Here is a 20,079-nt window from a genome sequence, read left to right as displayed (position 1 = left end):
TCAAAACACAACATTACGACATTGTGTTAAAAATATTAACATACGTACAGATATATATATATTCATATATGCACATTTGTAATTAAGATCATATTTCTAATGGGCAGAATTTGCAAACTAAGATGAAACAAAAACCGTTGTTTACATATTATCCTAATGATAAAAGGATAAAAAGAGTGGGATATCTTATTGGGTTTTAAGAACGCGATAAAGACGCGTGGCAGTGCTGTTGCTAAAGAGATGTCTGACATATACACCATACTGTTATTTGTGACTTAAGTATTAATCAAACAGCGTAGTAAATCGAAACTTCTTAGGTAGCCAGGAAGTTCGTATTTAAGTCATATTGCTTGTGTCATACTTCTAATCACCGAGTGTGTTATCTTTTATAACACGGCGTAGTAAATCGAAACTTCCTAGGTAGCCAGGAAGTTCGTATTTAAGTCATATTGCTTGTGTCGTACTTCTAATCACCCAGTGTGTTATCTTTTATAACACAGCGTAGTAAATCAAAACTTCCTAGGTAGCCAGGAAGTTCGTATTTAAGTCATATTGCTTGTGTCATACTTCTAATCACCGAGTGTGTTATCTTTTATAACACAGCGTAGTAAATCGAAACTTCCTAGGTAGACAGGAAGTTCGTATTTAAGTCATATTGCTTGTGTCGTACTTCTAATCACCCAGTGTTATCTTTTATAATTTGCTTTCAATGAACTCTTCATAGATCAGCGGTTTTGGATGAATAGTTATCCGAATCGTCTACTTAATGTATGAGAAGTCTAAAAAATAAAGGTTTACAGAGCAGTGGCTGAACGTACTCGTGTAAATATGTGACGTATTGGTTTTTCATTGAACCCAGCTGATAACATTAGTGACTCTGGGTTTACCTTCCAAACTACGTACATCATTATTTAACTGGATTTAGCTCCCCGGTGGCTCAGCGGTAAGTCTGAGGGCGTATAAGACTAAACATCAGGTTTCGATAATCGAGGTGTAAAAAACACAGATAGCCCCTTGTGTGTCTTTGTGTTTAGCATTGGATTTTGTTTTCTACATAAGTCTGTTTGTATTATCTTGTTACCCATCAAGATTTGAATAAAAGCACCCAAGTATTTCTGTACCGCATAACAGCTCAAAAAATATATAATAATGCGTCGATCAAGTATCAAAAGTTTAGTATACGAGCGTAAAGGAAGGTGAAACCTCGTAGTTGTCCAGGGTTACTGATGTGGGGTGGAATTTCCCCAAACTGGTATAACTGAGTGACAAGTGGTGAATCAAATGATAGATTGGGCCTTAGAATGATTTTTGTAAAAGTTAGGTTTTTCCCAAAATGTTTGTTATACAAAATACAGCAGAGAGAAGTCTATGGAACTCAAGGTTTCTTAATTAATTATTTATTTATAATATCTCTATTATTCGTTCATAGGAAGGATAATAATAATAATGACTTTACTTTCAACGAATCTTTTCATTACACAGTATTACATTTTTGCCACAACTCCCCAATACAATTTTACGTATTTCTCGACATAATATGCTTATGTTTATATGCCCCATCTTATTACAAGTTACATATTCCCTATTTGATATGAGGTAATTTTTGAAAGTTTAAAATTTGATTTAAGTTGCTCAAATGCTATATCAAATATTTCCAAATAAATTTTACTTTTATTGTAAAACTTCTATGAATGAATTTAGAGAAAGAGACGTAAGGGTATTGATGTGACTGTGAACAAATTAATTAATATTGAAAAAAAAACATAATCAAGGTTTAGTTGACAAGTATAGATTGTAATTTTATTTAAACTCAATGAAACAAATATTTGATCTAACACTTGAACCAACATATTTGGAAGTAGTACTCAGCCACCAGTGTTAAAGAACTCTTTTTAACTGTTTTAAGTTTAATTCATCATTTTTCTATGACAGATATGATAGCTCTTCCTGACTTCAACGGTGCTATGGAGAATTGGGGATTAATAACTTTCAATGAGAAGTACCTGCTGTATCGCCCCCAAGAGAGCTCTTCATATGACCAGTCACGAATTGTGACATTTATCGCACATGAATTAGCACACATGGTAGGCCCTAACATATGTTTTCATTAATTAAGCACTGAAGGAACACAACTGGTATATATGGTTGATTCTTTCCTATCCTTTCACCAAATTCTATCTTTCTACAAGAGCTTTGGGTTATAATCATTAGCACCCCCCACCCCCCAGTGGCACAGCGGTATGTCTGCGGACTTACAATGCTAGAATCCGGGTTTCGATATCCGTGGTGGGCAGAGCACAGATAGCCCATTTTGTAGCTTTGTGCTAAACAAACAACCATTAGTAAGTGCGGAACGTGATTTGTAATGGGATTTTTCTGACAACTATTGTCGGCAGGGATATCTGATATTAAAGCACAATGTACGGTTTATAATGGGATTGTTTTAATAACTGCTGTTTTCTTCGCTAAATGTATTTGATAGGGATTTCTGAAGTTAAAACAGGAATAATGGTTCTTAATTTGTATTTTCAGTAGAGTATTATAATAGAAGTATCCATTGTCAGGAATATCCAGCAATAAGGGTAGTACTAGTTGTATCTAGCCGAAATGTGCAATAAGAGGTATATGTGTTTAAAACTCTCATTGATCTTTTCTTTTTCGTGAACCTAAAAAACAAGTTTTCGAAGTTTTTAGTTTCCTTTTTGAAGCCACGTTATGGATCCATAGTTTTGAAGAAAACGTTTATAGTGTTTATCTGAAGTAATTCTTTGAGTTCTGATACTCCTCAGAGAGGATATATCAAGAATGATGATCAGTTTTACTGGGCAGTGAATCCGGTCTCAAATGTCATTGTTGAAGTGATTAGGTGATGGCGTATGGTTATGATGACTTTCTCAGTCTTTGTTGAGCAAATATTGCGTTTGGCTAGTACTGTCATACCTATGTTTTGTACATAGAAATTTATCATCTGTTAGTTGCTGTGTTTTTCATTTATTACTTTAAGCTATAATTTTACGTTTTTGCCTTTATCAAGTTGCACCATGTGCCTTTTTGTTGTCAGTTAAGCTATTTACAACCAGTTTTCTTTACCCCACTTTTTGTGACAGACAGTTCCTTAATGCTTAACACTTGTGTATTAAAAGTTATATGGATAATATCCTAACTGATGGGTCATAGAACTTTGCAATTGAAGCTCTTTTAATAATTTATATTTCCTGTTTTATCATAAAATAAAAGGTGTGCGATCTAAGCTAAAGATATAATAAACTTTACACAGCTGTATTTATCCATCTTTAATGTCTGTTTCTCTTTCACTGTTTATCCATCTTACTACTTCTGTTTGTCTGATTGTAACCGTTTCTCTCCCTCTTTCTTGATTTTGTGACTATCTTTGATTGTCTATGTCTATTTCAGACTATTGTATAGATATATAGATATTCTTATTCAGTGATATCTATATTTGTCTATACTTACATTAGATGTCTTTGTATAACAAAAGTTGTATAATCTGTTCAGCAACAATAACATAAACATTTATAAAACTACATTTTTTTCAGTGGTTTGGTAACCTGGTAACTATGGAATGGTGGACAGACCTGTGGTTAAATGAGGGATTTGCTAGTTATATTGAATACAAAGGAACTGATATTGCCAGGCCCAGCTGGGATATTGTAAGTCTGTACATCATGTGTCTTTTATATTAATTCTGTAAAACACTCCTGTACATCATGTGCCTTTCATACCAGCTCTACAAAACACTTGTACATCATGTGCCTTTCATACCAGCTCTGTAAAACACTCCTGTACATCATATACATTTCATTCCAGCTCTGTAAATCATTTCTGTACATCATGTGCATTTCATACCAGTTCTTTAAAGTTCTTCTACATCGTGTGCCTTTCATACTAGCTCTGTTAACCACTCTTGTACATCATAGTTTTAACCATTGATTAGAGAAAAAAAAAAGAACTGACGTTTTATTATATAAATAATGGTTTATCTTGAACATGTATTCACTAATAGATAAAATTGTTTGTTAAATTAAGCAGAATATGCAGCGGTTTTTGGTTTTTAAAGAAACTTTCATATGAGGTAAGTATTATGGAGTTATTTTGACAATCACAATAATATATAATATATTAAGGGCTAATATTTTCCAAACTTTATCATGTTTTTCACCCATCTTGGTTTTCAATGTTCACATGAAATTGGATGTTAGTCCGTTTTTATTAACAATTTTAAAATTCTGGATATGCATGTATGTATTCCCTAAAAGCTTTATTATAAGCAAATATTTTAATACTTATTAATATATATCCAAATCTGTAGGAGGATCAATTTTTGTTAGAAGATATTCATCGAATATTGGAATCTGACGCAACCATTACTTCTCACCCTGTTGTCCAAACTGTGAACCACCCTGACGAGATATCGGAGCTCTTTGATGCTATCTCCTACAGTAAGGTAAAACAAAAAAATAATGTTGATAGTTAAATGTATAACTTTAAAGGTTTACATGAATTTTTGTTATAAACATGACTAAATGATAGTAAGAATACAGGCTTAATGTATAAATATGTTTAATTCTCATTTAAATAATCTATGCCTTCAATTGAATTCAGTATTCTATTATAACCTATTCACGTTATTGTAGTTTAAAATAATCACCCCTAAATTAAAAACAAAATTTTAGATAAATATAGAGACATGAATTATATAGCGAAGGTTGGTTGGTTCTTTAAGTATGCATCACCACAAACTGTTGACTGGTTTCTGAAATTATACACTATTTATATCTAAAATATGTATAGATGATGAAATTTACAAGATATATTTCAAATGTTAACCCATGTTAAATACTTTAACAAGAAAACAGACAGTATTGATAGCATTCAAGTTTGTATGTATGTTTAGGCTTAAGAATTTCGAAAATTTTGTCAGCGAAAGTTAATCTAGTTATTTCTCGCTGTTTTGTAGGGTGCAGTAGTGCTTCGAATGTTAGAATTTTTCATGGGATCAGAAGATTTTAAGAAAGGTGTCTCGGTAAGTGACATATAACTTTTTGTTAGACTACTTTGTCGGATAGATATTCTTTCAAGTCAACATATAATATAGAAAACTCAAGCCAAGACTTACTTAGCAGATATTTTAACTGTTAACTTATCATCAGTGGCAAAGTCAGAGAACATGCAATTTGAATAAAGCTTTCCATTTTTCTTGCTCTTTCCACTACATTACAAAAATATAAAGAATAATGTATTCACCGAGCATGTTAAAACTTCATGAAATACCTAAAAAGGAATGAAACTGACCTTAGCTATACTGTAATTTTTTTGCATTGATTCTTGCAGGCTTACCTCCTTAAACATAAACTAGGAAACGCGGAGACGGAGGACCTATGGACAGAATTATCGATGGCATCTTCGAAGGTTTGTAATCTATATTATAATACGAAAATGATCCAATATTTGAATAGACATTATAATGCAATGTTGACTGGTTTTACTGGTTACTAAAATTTATGCATTATATTGGTGGAAAATATACAATATGCTAGATTTAGCTTTGTTTAAACATTGTTGTTTGTTTGAGGTCCATGGAGAAGGCAACATGGCTATCTGCACCAAACAACCGTAAAAAACTAAAAAATAAGTAAAATACTATAAAAAGAAAATAAGCTAAAACTAAACAATACACATAAATCAGGTGGAAAAGAAAATACAATGAAAGAGGCCAACGGCCCCGTAAAAAACTTAAAACACGATCAATCTCGACAATGTCACCGCCACCAATGACACAGTCCAACATCAGGGGTAAAACGCGTGATAAAATATAATAAAAATATCGCCGCTGCTCAATGTCGAAGCCACGGCACGAAAGTAAAATGTGGGCAATTGAGACCTCAGTGTCACAAAAGCCACACATTGGTGGATCAGTCCCACTTAAAAGAAAATAATGAATAAAAAACTGTGACCAATGCATAGCCTATACAAGAAACAATGTCCACAACACGTGTTGAAAACGTCCAACACTGACACTTAGTTGACCTAAGCCTCACAGGACCAGCCGATTGTGACACTGGGGGTGGGGGGTGGGGCAGGTAACATGATAATAAAAAACAATACATACAATACAGAGTAAATTTCCTTTCTCGTTATGAGTTATACAATTGTCCCACTGGTGTAAAAGTTAAAATGGAACAAGTTGATGATGTGGAATTTACACAATTAATTGCGTCTCTCTGGTCTAGTTTATTTTGGTCAAATATTTAGAATTAATAAACATAAAAATATGGTTGACACATTTAATGAATCAGCTTTAGCAGAAAATGTGGCAAGCACATCTCACGTATAAACTGAAGAAATGTTAAATAGATGAGTCAGGTTGAGTTTAAGTGGAAAATAAATATTTAAGAATCGGTTGATATTAAGAAAAACAAAAATATCATACTTGATTAAAGATTTTAGTCCTGGTGTGGAACAAATGAAATACTGGAACTCTATTTTGTAAGCTCTTCGACGAGGTTTGGAGGAACTGTATTCATGGTCGAGATGGCGCTGAGGGTGTAATGTAGGTTTATGTAAGTTGAAGGTGATAAAAGACATTGCCTGATGATGAAGGGTTGAAGGGGAACGATTGTTTCCGAATCCCCCAGTTAGGAAGAGCCAGCAGCTTTCATGTTGTTCTCTTTTCCTTCAAACTAAATTCCTGCCATATTTAATTTAGTTTAGTTTTTTTTTTTTTTTTTGTCAGAGCTCTGTTGAAACATGTAAATTTTTTTTCGGGATGCACCCTGTTTTTAATGAAGCGAATTCTTTGGTCAACAATTCACGGTTATATGTTCGTTTTTAATAGCCTATCTCTACCTAAGTCTATTAATTTATTTAGGATATCTGATTCTTTTTTTCGCAATATTCGTAGATGGCGTAAATCGCATACCAGAAAGCCGTCAAAATATTTGTAAAAATAGTCATGTGTAAAGTCAAATAGGGAACTGTATGGTCACAGAGAATTCTAAGACTGCTGCGTAAATAAAGGTACAAACATGCATTTGTTAACACTAATATCGTGTATATAATGAACGATGTTTTACTTAGCTTCTCTCAAATCTAAATGCATAAGCTTGCTAACTAATATAATCTTTTCAGCAAGAAACCTATAATGCTGCGTTCTATTTGTTGTGACTTTAATATTATTATTGTGCCGAAAGGTCCGTATGTCCAGTAACTTTTATATGATTGTTTCTCTTACACCGCACGAGTTTCTTGTTTGTGTAACCAAGAAAGCCGACTTGTATGTGATAGCTTTGGCAGTTTGACGCTGTTTATTTTGACGAAATAAAATGTCTTCCAGCATACGCTCGCTGACGCACTATATTTACACGTGCATATAAAAAAAGTATTACTTGCTCATAAAGGAAATACGAAATCTCAGCATATGGGTTTAAGTGCAGATAACATATAGCTATAAAACTGGAGCATCTGACTTATCTGTGTCGAAAAGTTTGGCAAGGCCTTAAAGAAGGGCGTTCATCTTTTAGACTTTCATTTAAGTGTCTTCGTCCTCTGACATTCCCTAAAATAATTCAGGGTAATACTTTCCAGTTCTTTTATCTAGTGTTATTAGTTTCTCATATTTAATCCTCGAAACTTTGTGCAGTTGATTATGTAACCAAAATTAATAATATCCAACGTCGAGAATGAGAAATTCTATTTGTTATACTTTAATTTGACAACGCTGTTCACGTATTCTGTTTTTAGCACGATTAACCTTCTAAGAAATAATTTGTTGATCATCTCCATCTGCCTTAAACACTCGAAAATAACACAAACTCCAAAATTCAGCATTCTAGTTCATTTTCATCCTTCCTGAATACACCAAAACTCATTACTCTTACTTAAATAAATAATATATATATTTTTTATTTCGGCGCAGAGCTACATCATGGGCTATAATAGCCCTTCCCACCGAGGGAAAACCCTGGATTCCAGCGTTGCAAGACCGTAAAATTACCACTGACTACCAGGGAACTAGATAAACAAATGCCTTCAAAATGTCCTTACATTTCTTTGCCTGTGCCTCCCCGATTTCTCCAAACCACATCTCAAATCTTCCCAATCACACGAAAATGCTATATTGACTCGTATTTATAGCGGCTGAAGGCGATTTAATGTATTAATATTTGAGTATTCAGAAAATTTCAGACGGGTTTCGGAAACTTCAAGAAAACTAAATATAATTTTCTTTGACTCTTAATTCTCCAAAATTTGAGATAGTGTCCACTATTTAGCCTCCCCGAATACTCCAAATCCCATCTCAAACTTTTTGAATATACGAATATTAATACATTTACTCGCATTCAGCTTCTCCATACTTCAAAATTCATCCACCTCCAGTGTATGAAATGTCACTCCCTTGTCTGGAAAATTTTCTGTTACTTGAGTTCATACATTTTGTCATTTAGATATTGTTTATAGAAGTACTAAGTATATTATTTAAGAATGTTTGTTTTTAATTTATTTTGTATTATATTAGCAAACATCATCATATAGTCACAGTAAAAAAAATCGAATGTTAACTAAATAAATTAAATATATAATTCGTAAGTATTCATACTTTAAAAGAGTTATAAAAACTGTTTCTCACATAAATGGACGTCTTTTTTACCAACATCCTAGAATCTTGACATCTCTCAAATAATGAACACGTGGACTGAACAAATGGGATATCCTTACATCAATATCACAAGGGATAAGGCTAACCCACAAACGTTCCACGTTCAACAACAGCGATTTCTGATTAATCGTGAGAGCGCTGCCGCAGCTGATGATGATTCTCCTTTTGGGTAAGAAGAAACATCTTTAAATGATTTAACTAAAACTGCCATCACAATTATAGAAAACCAGACACGTTATATAAACTTAAAACCACTTGTTTTTGATGATTATTTTTTTTTCTCCTTCCAAAAGTGAAAGATAATTTAAGAGATCGAATATTTCGGAGTGCATAAAAAATATAGAGAAGTATTAAATGGCCGTGTTTCTTTCATTACGCTTTACTTCATGCCCTTCTGGGTAATTATATTTTTCATACAGTTATTGATTTTGTAATCACCGAACTTGGGGGTACATTGATTTTAAGCAGTTATGTCTCTTTATTATTAAAAAATAAAGTGACAGGACTTAAAAAGGTGACTCATTATTTCATTTACCATGTTTACGAAACACGGTAATTAAGATGACCCGTTCATTTTGGATTATGCAGTAAACATCACCCATCTGCGGTACATTGGAGACAAGATAGCTTATACAAATAGCGTGACGTCACGATAGTGATTGTTTTCCTACAAGTATTTTTGGGCCCTAATACACTAACATCCAATCAGTGCTTGTACCTAAATAGTATTTTTCTTTTTAAAGTTCAAAATAAACCTTCGGGAAGAATAGGCCTTTAAAGTTGTTATATTCTGTTGAGAACGTATGAGAAAATCAATGAATAATTTATCTTCTTGACTGCTTAAAAAATGCACAAATTTTAATTGTTAATCGTAAAACATATCTTGCATATTCGTTGTTTATCCTTATATTTGTTACACCGAAAGCATAAAATCTGTACTAACATTTCTTAAGCACCTAGGTGAACGCTAACTAGGACGAGATTCCTAAGCCTTAAGTAAAAAAGTTCAATTTTTTATGATACGATTCAATGTACAAAATATATAAATTAACGAAAAGAAACAAACGTATTAATTTCTTTTTGTTAAAATTAAAGTGAATTCATCTTATTTGCCAAAATATATGTAAATATGTTTAGCTTTTCTGTATTTACAAGCAGGAAAAAAAATCGTTTGTTTGTTTGTAATTAAGCACAAAGCTACACAATGGGCTATCTGTGCTCTGCCAACCATGGATTCTAGCGTTGAAAGTCCGCAGACATACCGCTGTGCCACTGGGGGGCCAAAAAAGTTCGTTGGATTACTTTCATCACTATTTGTATAAAGCAACTGTTTTTTTTTTCTCTCTCTTCTCATTTCATTTTATAGGTGTGATATAGATGTGTTGAAAAATCTTAAAATATTATAACTGCTTAAAATAAAAAAAAAAAGATTTAAATGCAGTTGAAATATTTGGCATTTACTCTTGAAACAAAATGGAGCCAGACGTGGCATAACAGTACTAGTGTTTGGCTGTTAATCTGGGGGTTCATGGTTCGCGACCAATTACTACAAAAACGTTTACATCCATTGACTGTGGATTTGCCGTAAAAGTGAAGATCAAACCTCACTATTCGATCAAACACGAGCAGCTCAAGAGATTAGAAACAGCTATGTGCAAATAATCCTTGTGTACCTGGTTGGTTGGAGTTTAGTAGCGCAAAGCAACGTGATTAATCTGCGCCAAACAACCGTTAAGAATAAAAAAAAGTGTAAAACTATAAAAAGTAAAAAGAAAACAAGCTAAAAGCTAGATAATGCCCAAAAATCAGGTAAAGAAAAAACTAAATAAATTATAAAATGCCAATGACCCATAAGAAAACCTAAAAACACAGTCATGCTGGATAGTGGCACCATTGCCAATGACACTGTCCAACGTCAGTGCTAAATTCTTGTGTAGCTTTGGGCAAAAATCCAAAAACAAATATCTAAAAATAAATTAAACCTTACTTAATTTATTTTATAGCGAAATACTCGTGATTACAGAAATAACTAGCAAAACAATAATAATTTTCATTATAGTTTTGACATGACGTTTAATTTTTCAGCTACGTCTGGGAGATACCATTAAGTTACCACACCAGTAAAAACAAAAACCCTCAAATATATTGGTTGCGTACGAATCAAGAGGGTAAGTAACACTGTAATGTTTTGTAAAGAAATTATTTAGCATTCTGTGTTGTATGTTTAATAAACTTAAGCTATTTAAAAAAATATAATGATTTCAATATATCACAAGCGCAAAAAAACATTGAAAATTTTTACTAAAATACAGTACTTTAAAACCTTTTTTTAAGAAAAATAAGATACACGACGGCTACAATAGAACAGAGCGAAAATTAAAAAAAAATTATATACTATGAAGAAGAGTACTATTGCTGTGAGAATAAAACCGGAAATATTTTGTTTATCATAACGCAGTATTGTTGGTAGATGTTCATTCTGTTATTTAAAATAAAGAGTTAAGATTCGTATCATTAATGTGTATTATTAGTCTGTAGAAGTATCTGAAAAATGAAACGAATATCTTATTAAACTGTTATTACTTGCCTTGTAGAAAAACTTGATATTGCCTTAGCCGATGGCGAAGAAGAATGGTTCAAATTCAATGTCAACCAGTTAGGATTTTACATGATAAACTACGAGGAAAATGACTGGCAGAAGATTACTGACCTATTAAAGAAGAATCATAAGGTGAGAAGTGTTCCAATCAGTTTAATCTTTAATAATAATATTTTCCTGTATTCAAGATAATGACAACTCAAAAATACTATCAATTAATTTTCTTTTTACGACTGATAATTTTTTAAGGTATGGAGTCCATCAAATCGTGCCAATGTCATCAGCGATTCGTTCTTCTTAGCACGTGCAGGATATTTGAAATATTCTGTTCCTCTTGAACTTTCCATGTACTTGAAAGATGAACGCCCACCTTGTGCCTTGGGAAACAACTAATATGGTTCTAAGTTACATAGGTAGACTACTGGAGAACAATGAATCAAAATTCTTGCTGAAGGTAATACCCCAATTTAAAAACACAACAATATTTAGTCAATATAATGTCCTAAACATGTTGAAACAAGCTATTTTAGAGTTTAACACATTACTTTTGTATTTTCTTCTTTATTTATTTTTATTTTTAATACTGGGGATCAGTAAATTCCATAAATCTGTTAAAAGTTTTATTTATTTAAGTAATTATTACGTGTAAAGTTTTCATCCTTAAATGAGGAGTATTTTAGCTTGTGCTATTAAAGATATGTTGAATAATATGTGCGATTGTACAATAAAACAGATATTGATAGTACAAGGTTTGTAATGTTTGTCCAAGATAAAATATTCAAAGATATAAACTGCACATGTCAGTCAAATAGATTGGACTTTAAATACTTTATGAAGCTCATGCTGATCAATGTTTAATGACTTAGCCTATAAAGAACATAACTTTTGTTGTTGGTGGTGGTGATTGGTCTTCTGGAAATACAAATATTGGAATTTCACCCAGTTTTCCTGGAGAATCTCTTTCATATTCCTGAGGACTTTCGAATTAAAAAAATCCTCTAATAATATTTCTTTTCACTCACGGTGATAGATTGCATTTTGCCTTTCATTCCTTCACAATCTAATATGAATAGCCCAAGAGTTTCCGGCAGGTGCTGTTGATTAGCTACCTGCCTTTTAATCTGTCAGTTATACTTTATGTTGAACTTTGCACGAAACTTCAGGAACGAACAACTTTTAAGCCTAAAATAATATATTTAAGTTCTGATCTGATTTACCAAAACCCCTCGTGAGCTTTGAAGCTTAGTTTTAAATTTTCATATTTTCACCTCTGGCTGTTAAAATAAACGTGGTATCATCTGTAAGACTTATCCGGTCTTTGAATATCATTGTGCATCCTCTATCGTACCTGGTCAGTAGATTTATTTTCATCTTGATCACTGAGTGACGCGATTCTTGCTTTCTTATGTTTCAGGCGAAATACTGACAGCTTGAGTGTCGTTCTCCGGCTAGTTCGTTTCCAAATGTCCTCCAGCAATTTCTGCAAAGTTTCAACACCAACAAATAGAAAACTATTAACATTTGCACCACAGTTTCCACAACAGTCGAGTTGCATAAATGTAACACTGATAAATATATATTTTTAGGAAAGAATATTTAACATACAAAATAATAATAAACCACCTGCTCAGTGGACGTAGAGATTTCTTCGTAACATTAATACTGAACATTAATATCTTCAAGAAAATTCCGAAACATACAACAGACAAGTTTATAATACTACACTACTCATAACATCTCAGAAAATACACTTTTCAACTTTTGGTGAATTTATACTGTTTAGCCATTTAAGGAAACAACAAGTATAATGACCAACGCTAGTATCGTATAGTGTATGATAGTATTAACACTTAGTTTATAAAGTAATGTTTGATTTCATTTATGACGAAGTGTGGTAAAAGCATACTCTAAAACAATATATATTCCCTAAAAAATACTGATTTGGCTTGAGAAAGTATGATTCGTTGGTTGGTGTTTTATGGCGCAAGGCATTAATGCTATCTGCTCCAAACAAACCAGTAAGAAGAGAAACTATATCAACAATAAAAAAAGAAACTTAAAACATAAATGTTAACAAAAATAAAAAAGATGAAAATGTACAATTGTTTTGCCGTGAAACAATACTAAAACATTAAATAAAGTAAAAAAGGCCTATAACCTGTAAAAACCAAAAACAAGATCAGTCTGGACATTGTCACCATCGCCAATGACACTGTCCAACGTCAAAGGCAGAGAAAGTATGAAACATTCTAAAAAATACCGTCAGGTGTAAGATGTGGACTCTCACTGGTAGCATTATTTTATTCTTTGATGCATATAATGAAATGGCTTTAAAAATATGTTTGAATAGATATTTACGGGTATGAAAATTATTTCTCGTGTTTGAATATTTTCTATGTGTTTGTATCATGAAAGTCCTAAAATATCGCTTTTAACAAATGATTTAACTGGCTTATCAGTGTTCCTTTCTTATGTTTTATAGAAGCACATAAAATCCTTAACAGCAAACGTCATAGCCGAACTTGGATGGAATGATAAAAACGATGATCACTTGGAAAAGTATGTTACACATTTTAATTACTTCTTTAAGATTAAACTTTTTTCTTCTAAGAAATAAACGTGCTCCGATATTTAGCTTACAGTGTTATTTATTGAACCTAAAGATTTTCTAGAAACTAGATATAGCCTGAAAAAAATTGCTGAAAAGGAAGCTAGATGCAGTGGAATCATTATTACTTGTGTAAATATATTAGTTTTAAAGAGAGATCGTTGTCTCTAAGAGAAGCACCAGGAAAGATTGTTATATAAACACAGCGAATTGAGCGTTGTTAACTTCATCTTGAGTTTTAACCCTGGGGTCCAGAGTTGATTGGATTTAAAAAGAATGAAACGATTTATGCCTCATACTGCTTGGGGGCCCCATGACTTTGATTACATGGTACCTAATAACACGCAAATCAAACAAAAATATTCCAGGAATATTACAATTAGCCCTAATAAGTATTGCTAGAATCCATGCATTTAACATGGAAAATGAGTAATTTTTACCAACGTATGCGTGTTTTTATCAGTTCTTTACATTGAGTTTTATGACAAGCAAAAGCGTAACATTTCTCAATTTGGTGTTGTAGCATATTGCACTGGTAGTGAATAATATAAAAACAAGTCCGTAATTTGTGTGTTGCTGGGAGAAAGTTGTTTGAAATTGTTTCGAGTTTAACATGAAAATAATAAGACATTAAGAATAACATTTCGTATTTTCTGTATGGTTTGTTTGTTTGAAATTATGCACAAAGCTACACAATGAGCTATCTGTGCTCTGCCCACCACGGGTATCGAAACCCGGTTTCTAGCGTTGTAAGTCCGCAGACATGCCGTTGTGCCACTGAGGGGATTTCTGTATGGAACCACAAGCGTGTAAACTAAAATTAATTCACTACTATTATTGGTGTTGAAATCTCATACGCTTTTATTAGAAACATGAAAATTTTAGGTGATTAATTTTGTTCCCAGACCCGGCATGGCCAGGTGGTTAGGGCGCTTAACTCGTAATCTGGGGTTTTGGGTTCGAATCCCAGTCCCACCTAACATTTTCGCCTTTTCAGCCGTGGGGGCGTTATAATGTTGCTGTCAATCCCACTATTTGTTGGTAAAAGAGTTGGCGGTGTGTGTGTGTGCCTTCCCTCTAGTCTTTCACTGCTAAATTAAGGACGGCTAGCGCAGGTAGCCTTCGTGTAGCTTTGCTCGAAATTCAAAACAAACAAACAAGTATCGAGCTTTCATGTAACATTACACTAAAACAATACTGACAATTTTTAACAAATATTTCATTAATGGCTGCATGGCTTTATCATCCATGATGACGTGATGTAATGTATGGCACCGGCATAAAGTTGTACAAATCATAATAACTGATGTCTTATTGTATTGCATGCTCAACCAATCTGACGAGTTTTGGTATTAAGCGAAAGGGTTCGTCGATAGCAGCGTAATACTCACAAGATGTACGGTCGAGGTGTTAAGTTTTATGTACTGAAATCCACCTGTCTTTCTATTCAAATGTCTTTAATGTAAGTTAAAGTTAGATTGAATATAATTTCTTCACTATACATTTATTTAAAACATTAAATAAGCATACAAGTTTCAAATCTAAACTGTAGCCAGTAATCAACACGAAAAAAAAAGTAATAAAAAAATTGTGTCATCTACAACATACAGTGTAGTTCAAATGTTATTCACTTTTTTGCTTATTTGATTGGAGTTTATTGGCGCAAGGCAACGTGACTATCTGCGCCAAACAATCGTTGAAGAGGCAAAAATAAGTAAAACACTATAAAAAGTAAAAGCTAAACAGTGCCCATAAATCAGGTGAAAAATTAAATAAAATTAAAGAGGCCATTATAAAGCTAAAAACACGATCAATCCGGACAGTGTCACCATCGCCAATGACATTGTTCAAAGTCAAAGGCAAACCCCGAGGAAAGCAATGTTTAAAATGTTTACGATACTCTTAAAATTGTTTTGTTCCCCGGTGGGTCAGCGGTAAGTTTACTGACTTGCAACACCAAGATACGGGATTCGATTCTACGCGGTAAAGAGAGCGCAGTTAATCTATTGTGAAGCTTTGCATAAACAAAACACCGGCTTATAAATTTTCAATTACTGGTTTAAGATCCTTGCTTATCAGCTGATTGAGGTGTAAGACCAAAGTATTAACATGCTTTAATGTATTCTTAAAAACAGAAGCTCGAATTTCACAAGGTAAGAAGGAAGAGCTTAGTCTCATTTTTGGTGCGTTTTTACAATCTACCTCCCCCCCCTTGAAAAATCTAAGATGGATCATGTTTTGTAAGCTACGGAGTTATGCCAATACAACGTAAAAAGAAATCGCTTTATAAATCAGCTTGGATGTAATATATAATTTCAAATTTCGAACTATCATTTTTAAGATTTATAAGTAGATTAAAGTTAGACGATACTCACAGGACGTTACGTTGAGGTTTGCTCATTTTCTGTTTTTGCCAGTAATGTGTGCAAGTAAATCTGTCTTTGAACCACTGTATTCATAGCAACCTTTATCATCGATAGGTCTATCAAATAAAAATGTTTGTAATTTGTATTTCCATGCATAAATTTTTCACAGTGTATGAGAAATGTTTCTATGTGATGGTAATTGTCATTTCAGGTAACGTTATCTTTATTGCTTTGTTTCAGACATACATTCAGAAACGATAAAGAATATTAGCAACGCCATCGTTTCATATATGAACATTAGTAATTGCAACAAAATCTTTCCAACGTATTTCTAGTTAAGTAGTCTAACAGAGGATTGGAGTAAAAATAAGCAATAATAACCTAACAGGAAAACTGAAACTTATCCTAATGATTCTTATGACAAATGCCCAATTACTTTTATTACAGACGGACAAGAGTAACCGTTTTGAATTTAGCATGCGGAGGAGAAGACGAAGAATGCCTCAATAATGCAACCGAATTGTTGAAACAATGGAAAGAGGGGAAGAAGTAAGCATGACGATTTTTTAAGGTATCATTAGAACCATGAGGTAGATTTCTCTTTCCTGGACAGTTGAAATCCGTTAGAAGTATAAGATACACTTTTTGATATTTACAGTTAATTAAGTTTGTTAGCCCTAAAGAATACGACATTCTAATATTTTTTTCTTCAATAGCTTCATAAACAGCCCCAGTGAGTGGTGTAAACTATCAACATAGCTGGACTGAAACGTTATTGGACGAAAATTTAGCCCTTAGCTAGTCATAATATCAATTTTGTTACTAATGCAAATGTAAATTCATAATTGTTATAGGACAACTCACTTTCAATACGACTAATTTCCTTTTTGTTTTCATGTTTAAAATAGTTTTTTCACGCTGTTTTACTACCGTTGTATATTTTAGTTTCAAACTATTTTTTGTCATATTTTTTGTTTGTATAGGGGTGAGCTGATATATATTTTTTTTTAATATACGAACACAGTTTAATGTATATATAATGTATTTCAATTAAAGGGACAGTCTGAGAGGTACATATGATCAGTATATTTAATGTATTTATCCTACGCAATAATACAAGTACTACTAAATACGTCATTCTGATTTGGACACCTGATAACTGTTATCACTACATTCTGATCTGGACACCTGATATGTCATAGCTACAGTTGTAGTTAGAATTACAAGATGTACCTATTCGACCTGAATGGTTGAAATCCGTTAGAACTATATATAGGATACACTTTTCTGATCTGGACAATCAAGGTTTGGGATACATGTTTCTAACTTTTACCCTAGAGGTTTGTGAGAACGACATAATAAACCCAACTGGCGTTGATATTGAAACGTTAGAAATATAAACTACACGTCTTCCCGTCTTAAGTTCGTTACTGCATACACGTAGTAGACTATTCGATGTTTTGATGAAGGTAGGTTTTTTTTTTTTTATGGAGATTCTTTTTATTTTGCGTAGTTTTTTAAGTTTACTGTTTAGCTTTTGTGTTTAAGAAAAACATATTTACTGTTAAACCCTTAGAGTTACATATGGATCTCATCGGCTTCTTGAGACACATTTTCAGAAAGTGTACGTGAGCCACATTACTTATGGGTTTATGAAATTCTTCATTGTAGGCCTCTATAAGACATACGAATGACACAAAAACTCAAACAAAAATCAATATTGAAATTAAACCCATCAACGACTGCTAAAGTCTTGTGTATTTTGCATAGAAAATGAGCGAGTTAGCCCAAATTATGTTATCAATTCATTACACTGCGTTTTGGAACAGTGAAAAAACAACATTATTAAGAATGTTGCAGTACATGGATCTCATTGGTAGTGAATGACATGTACAGAAATGGATAATTTGAGGGTTTGATACTCTGTTTGTATCTGGAAGTGTTTATACATGAGCGTATATATCGCTGCACGTACATCGTCCGTACAACTTCCAAACACGTGTTTGTTTACTAAATTTGTTTTATATTAAACTGTATTCAAAATTGTGTAATTTGTAAGACGTTAGAAGAAGTAATGATAAGCACAAGGAGGGGGGAGCTTCCCCCTGATTTCTTCAGTGGTAGTCATGGAATTGAACTATGTCCAATGAGCGTTGGATAGCCTCAGTCTAATTATATTTACAACACACACACACACAACGGATTGTTAATATAATTGGAAGGGAAATATAAACGCGACATCAACGTTTTGATCGTTGTTTTAACTGTGTGTGTTTACTGGTGCTGCCTGTTCACTATTCACCGTTATGTTATTTGCCTCTTGTTTTGTAGTGTAATATTCCCGATTTTCTCTGGTTAACAATATTATAAAAGACAATCGATATTCATTTAAGTAATAAGCTTACCGATTTGAATTCAGACAGTAATCCTGGTTTTGTGTTTAATCTTTATTGTACAAAAGATTGAGTCAGTGAAGAAAACCGATTGATCTTAGTTTTATTGTGATGTTTTGCCTGTTATCAACTAATTGTTTATATTTCTCCAACTTAAATATTATAGGCTCTCAGGTAACAACAACAAAAAACAACGTTAAACAGTGGTTCACATTTTGTATGTTTATGATTAAACATCTAATATTCATGAATACCTATTTTCGTTCTTGCAGTATTTCTCCAGATTTGAGAAGTATCGTGTATCGGTATGGGATAAGCCACAATAACTCTGAAGAACTCTGGAACTACATGTGGAAACGATACTTGAAAGAACAGTCGTCGCACGAACAGATGCGGATCCTTCACGCCCTATCTTGCACGAAAAACGAAAATATTCTTCTAAAGTAAGCTAAATCAGATTAACTTTTTCCACTTGTATACAATCACGTTTGTTACCAAGGCAAATATAAATTCATAACTGCTGTAAAACAGTCGTAAGCTTACAGTTGTTGCAATTAAACATTTTTAACTGAATAGTCTATATTTCTATATCTTCTTCTTTTAGGACTCGATAAGCTTTTACACAAATTAAGTTTTTTCCAAACTTGTAACATACAGCGTAAACATTTAGTTTTACAGTTCACACTATCCAAAGAAATAATTATGAAATTAGGTCTTAAACAGAATAAAAATAACAATAGTTAACAATCCTACCTTATTTGTAATAAGAATAAAGACTAAGTTATGTGATATAATGTTGTGCCTGTGGAACTTAAGGCAGAGTAGACGTTAGGTTTGAGAACTTTAATGGACCGCAACTGCCTGTTGAATGAATAGAAGACGACGTTTCGGTTTCTATACCGAGGCCATTTTATTCAATGGAGAATCACAGTTCACTAAGTTTGTTAAGTTAACCGTCTGATATACTTGTACAATTTCTAATGTAAGTTTAATAAGTAAAAAAATGCTACTTGTAGTATCTTTTCCCTTTTTTTTGTATATTGCTTTCATAACAACTATTGTACTAAAAGAAATCTGTTTGCACTACCATAGCAACTGCTGTTAGACAAGCTTCCATCTTTACAGCGTAATAGTAGCTATTGTCATTCTGAGAAAGAGAATGTTTCAGGGTCCTGCTTTTATAACATTTACACATCTCCGCTACTATAAAATTCAGTATTGGAAATGTTTACTATATGCAAAATGCAAATATTATGGAACTACCCACCACCCTTTCCCACCGTTGGTTGGATGCTGCATGTTTTATAGCGCAAAGTACCAGAGCTATCTGCACCAAACAACCGGTATTAAAACCGAAGTACCAGAGCTATCTGCACCAAACAACCGGTATTAAAACCGAAGTACCAGAGCTATCTGCACCAAACAACCGGTATTAA

At 33.0% G+C, this 20,079-nt stretch overlaps 1 protein-coding gene across 1 annotated transcript in view; it reads left to right on the top strand.

Moving 5' to 3' along the window:
• LOC106459690 (glutamyl aminopeptidase-like) overlaps positions 1-20,079 on the top strand; it is a 39,349-nt gene that overhangs the window by 13,200 nt on the left and 6,070 nt on the right. The window contains 13 exon segments of the mRNA XM_013919333.1: positions 1,933-2,084; positions 3,558-3,671; positions 4,331-4,465; positions 4,979-5,044; positions 5,353-5,430; positions 8,680-8,846; positions 10,763-10,845; positions 11,272-11,408; positions 11,526-11,639; positions 11,641-11,730; positions 13,759-13,835; positions 16,698-16,799; positions 18,916-19,086. Of these exon segments, the coding sequence (XP_013774787.1) occupies positions 1,933-2,084; positions 3,558-3,671; positions 4,331-4,465; positions 4,979-5,044; positions 5,353-5,430; positions 8,680-8,846; positions 10,763-10,845; positions 11,272-11,408; positions 11,526-11,639; positions 11,641-11,730; positions 13,759-13,835; positions 16,698-16,799; positions 18,916-19,086 (1,486 nt within the window).

The sequence above is a fragment of the Limulus polyphemus genome, unplaced genomic scaffold, assembly GCF_000517525.1.
Source record: "Limulus polyphemus unplaced genomic scaffold, Limulus_polyphemus-2.1.2 Scaffold648, whole genome shotgun sequence".
NCBI lineage: Eukaryota > Metazoa > Arthropoda > Merostomata > Xiphosura > Limulidae > Limulus > Limulus polyphemus.
This window is presented reverse-complemented; position numbering and strand designations above follow the sequence as displayed.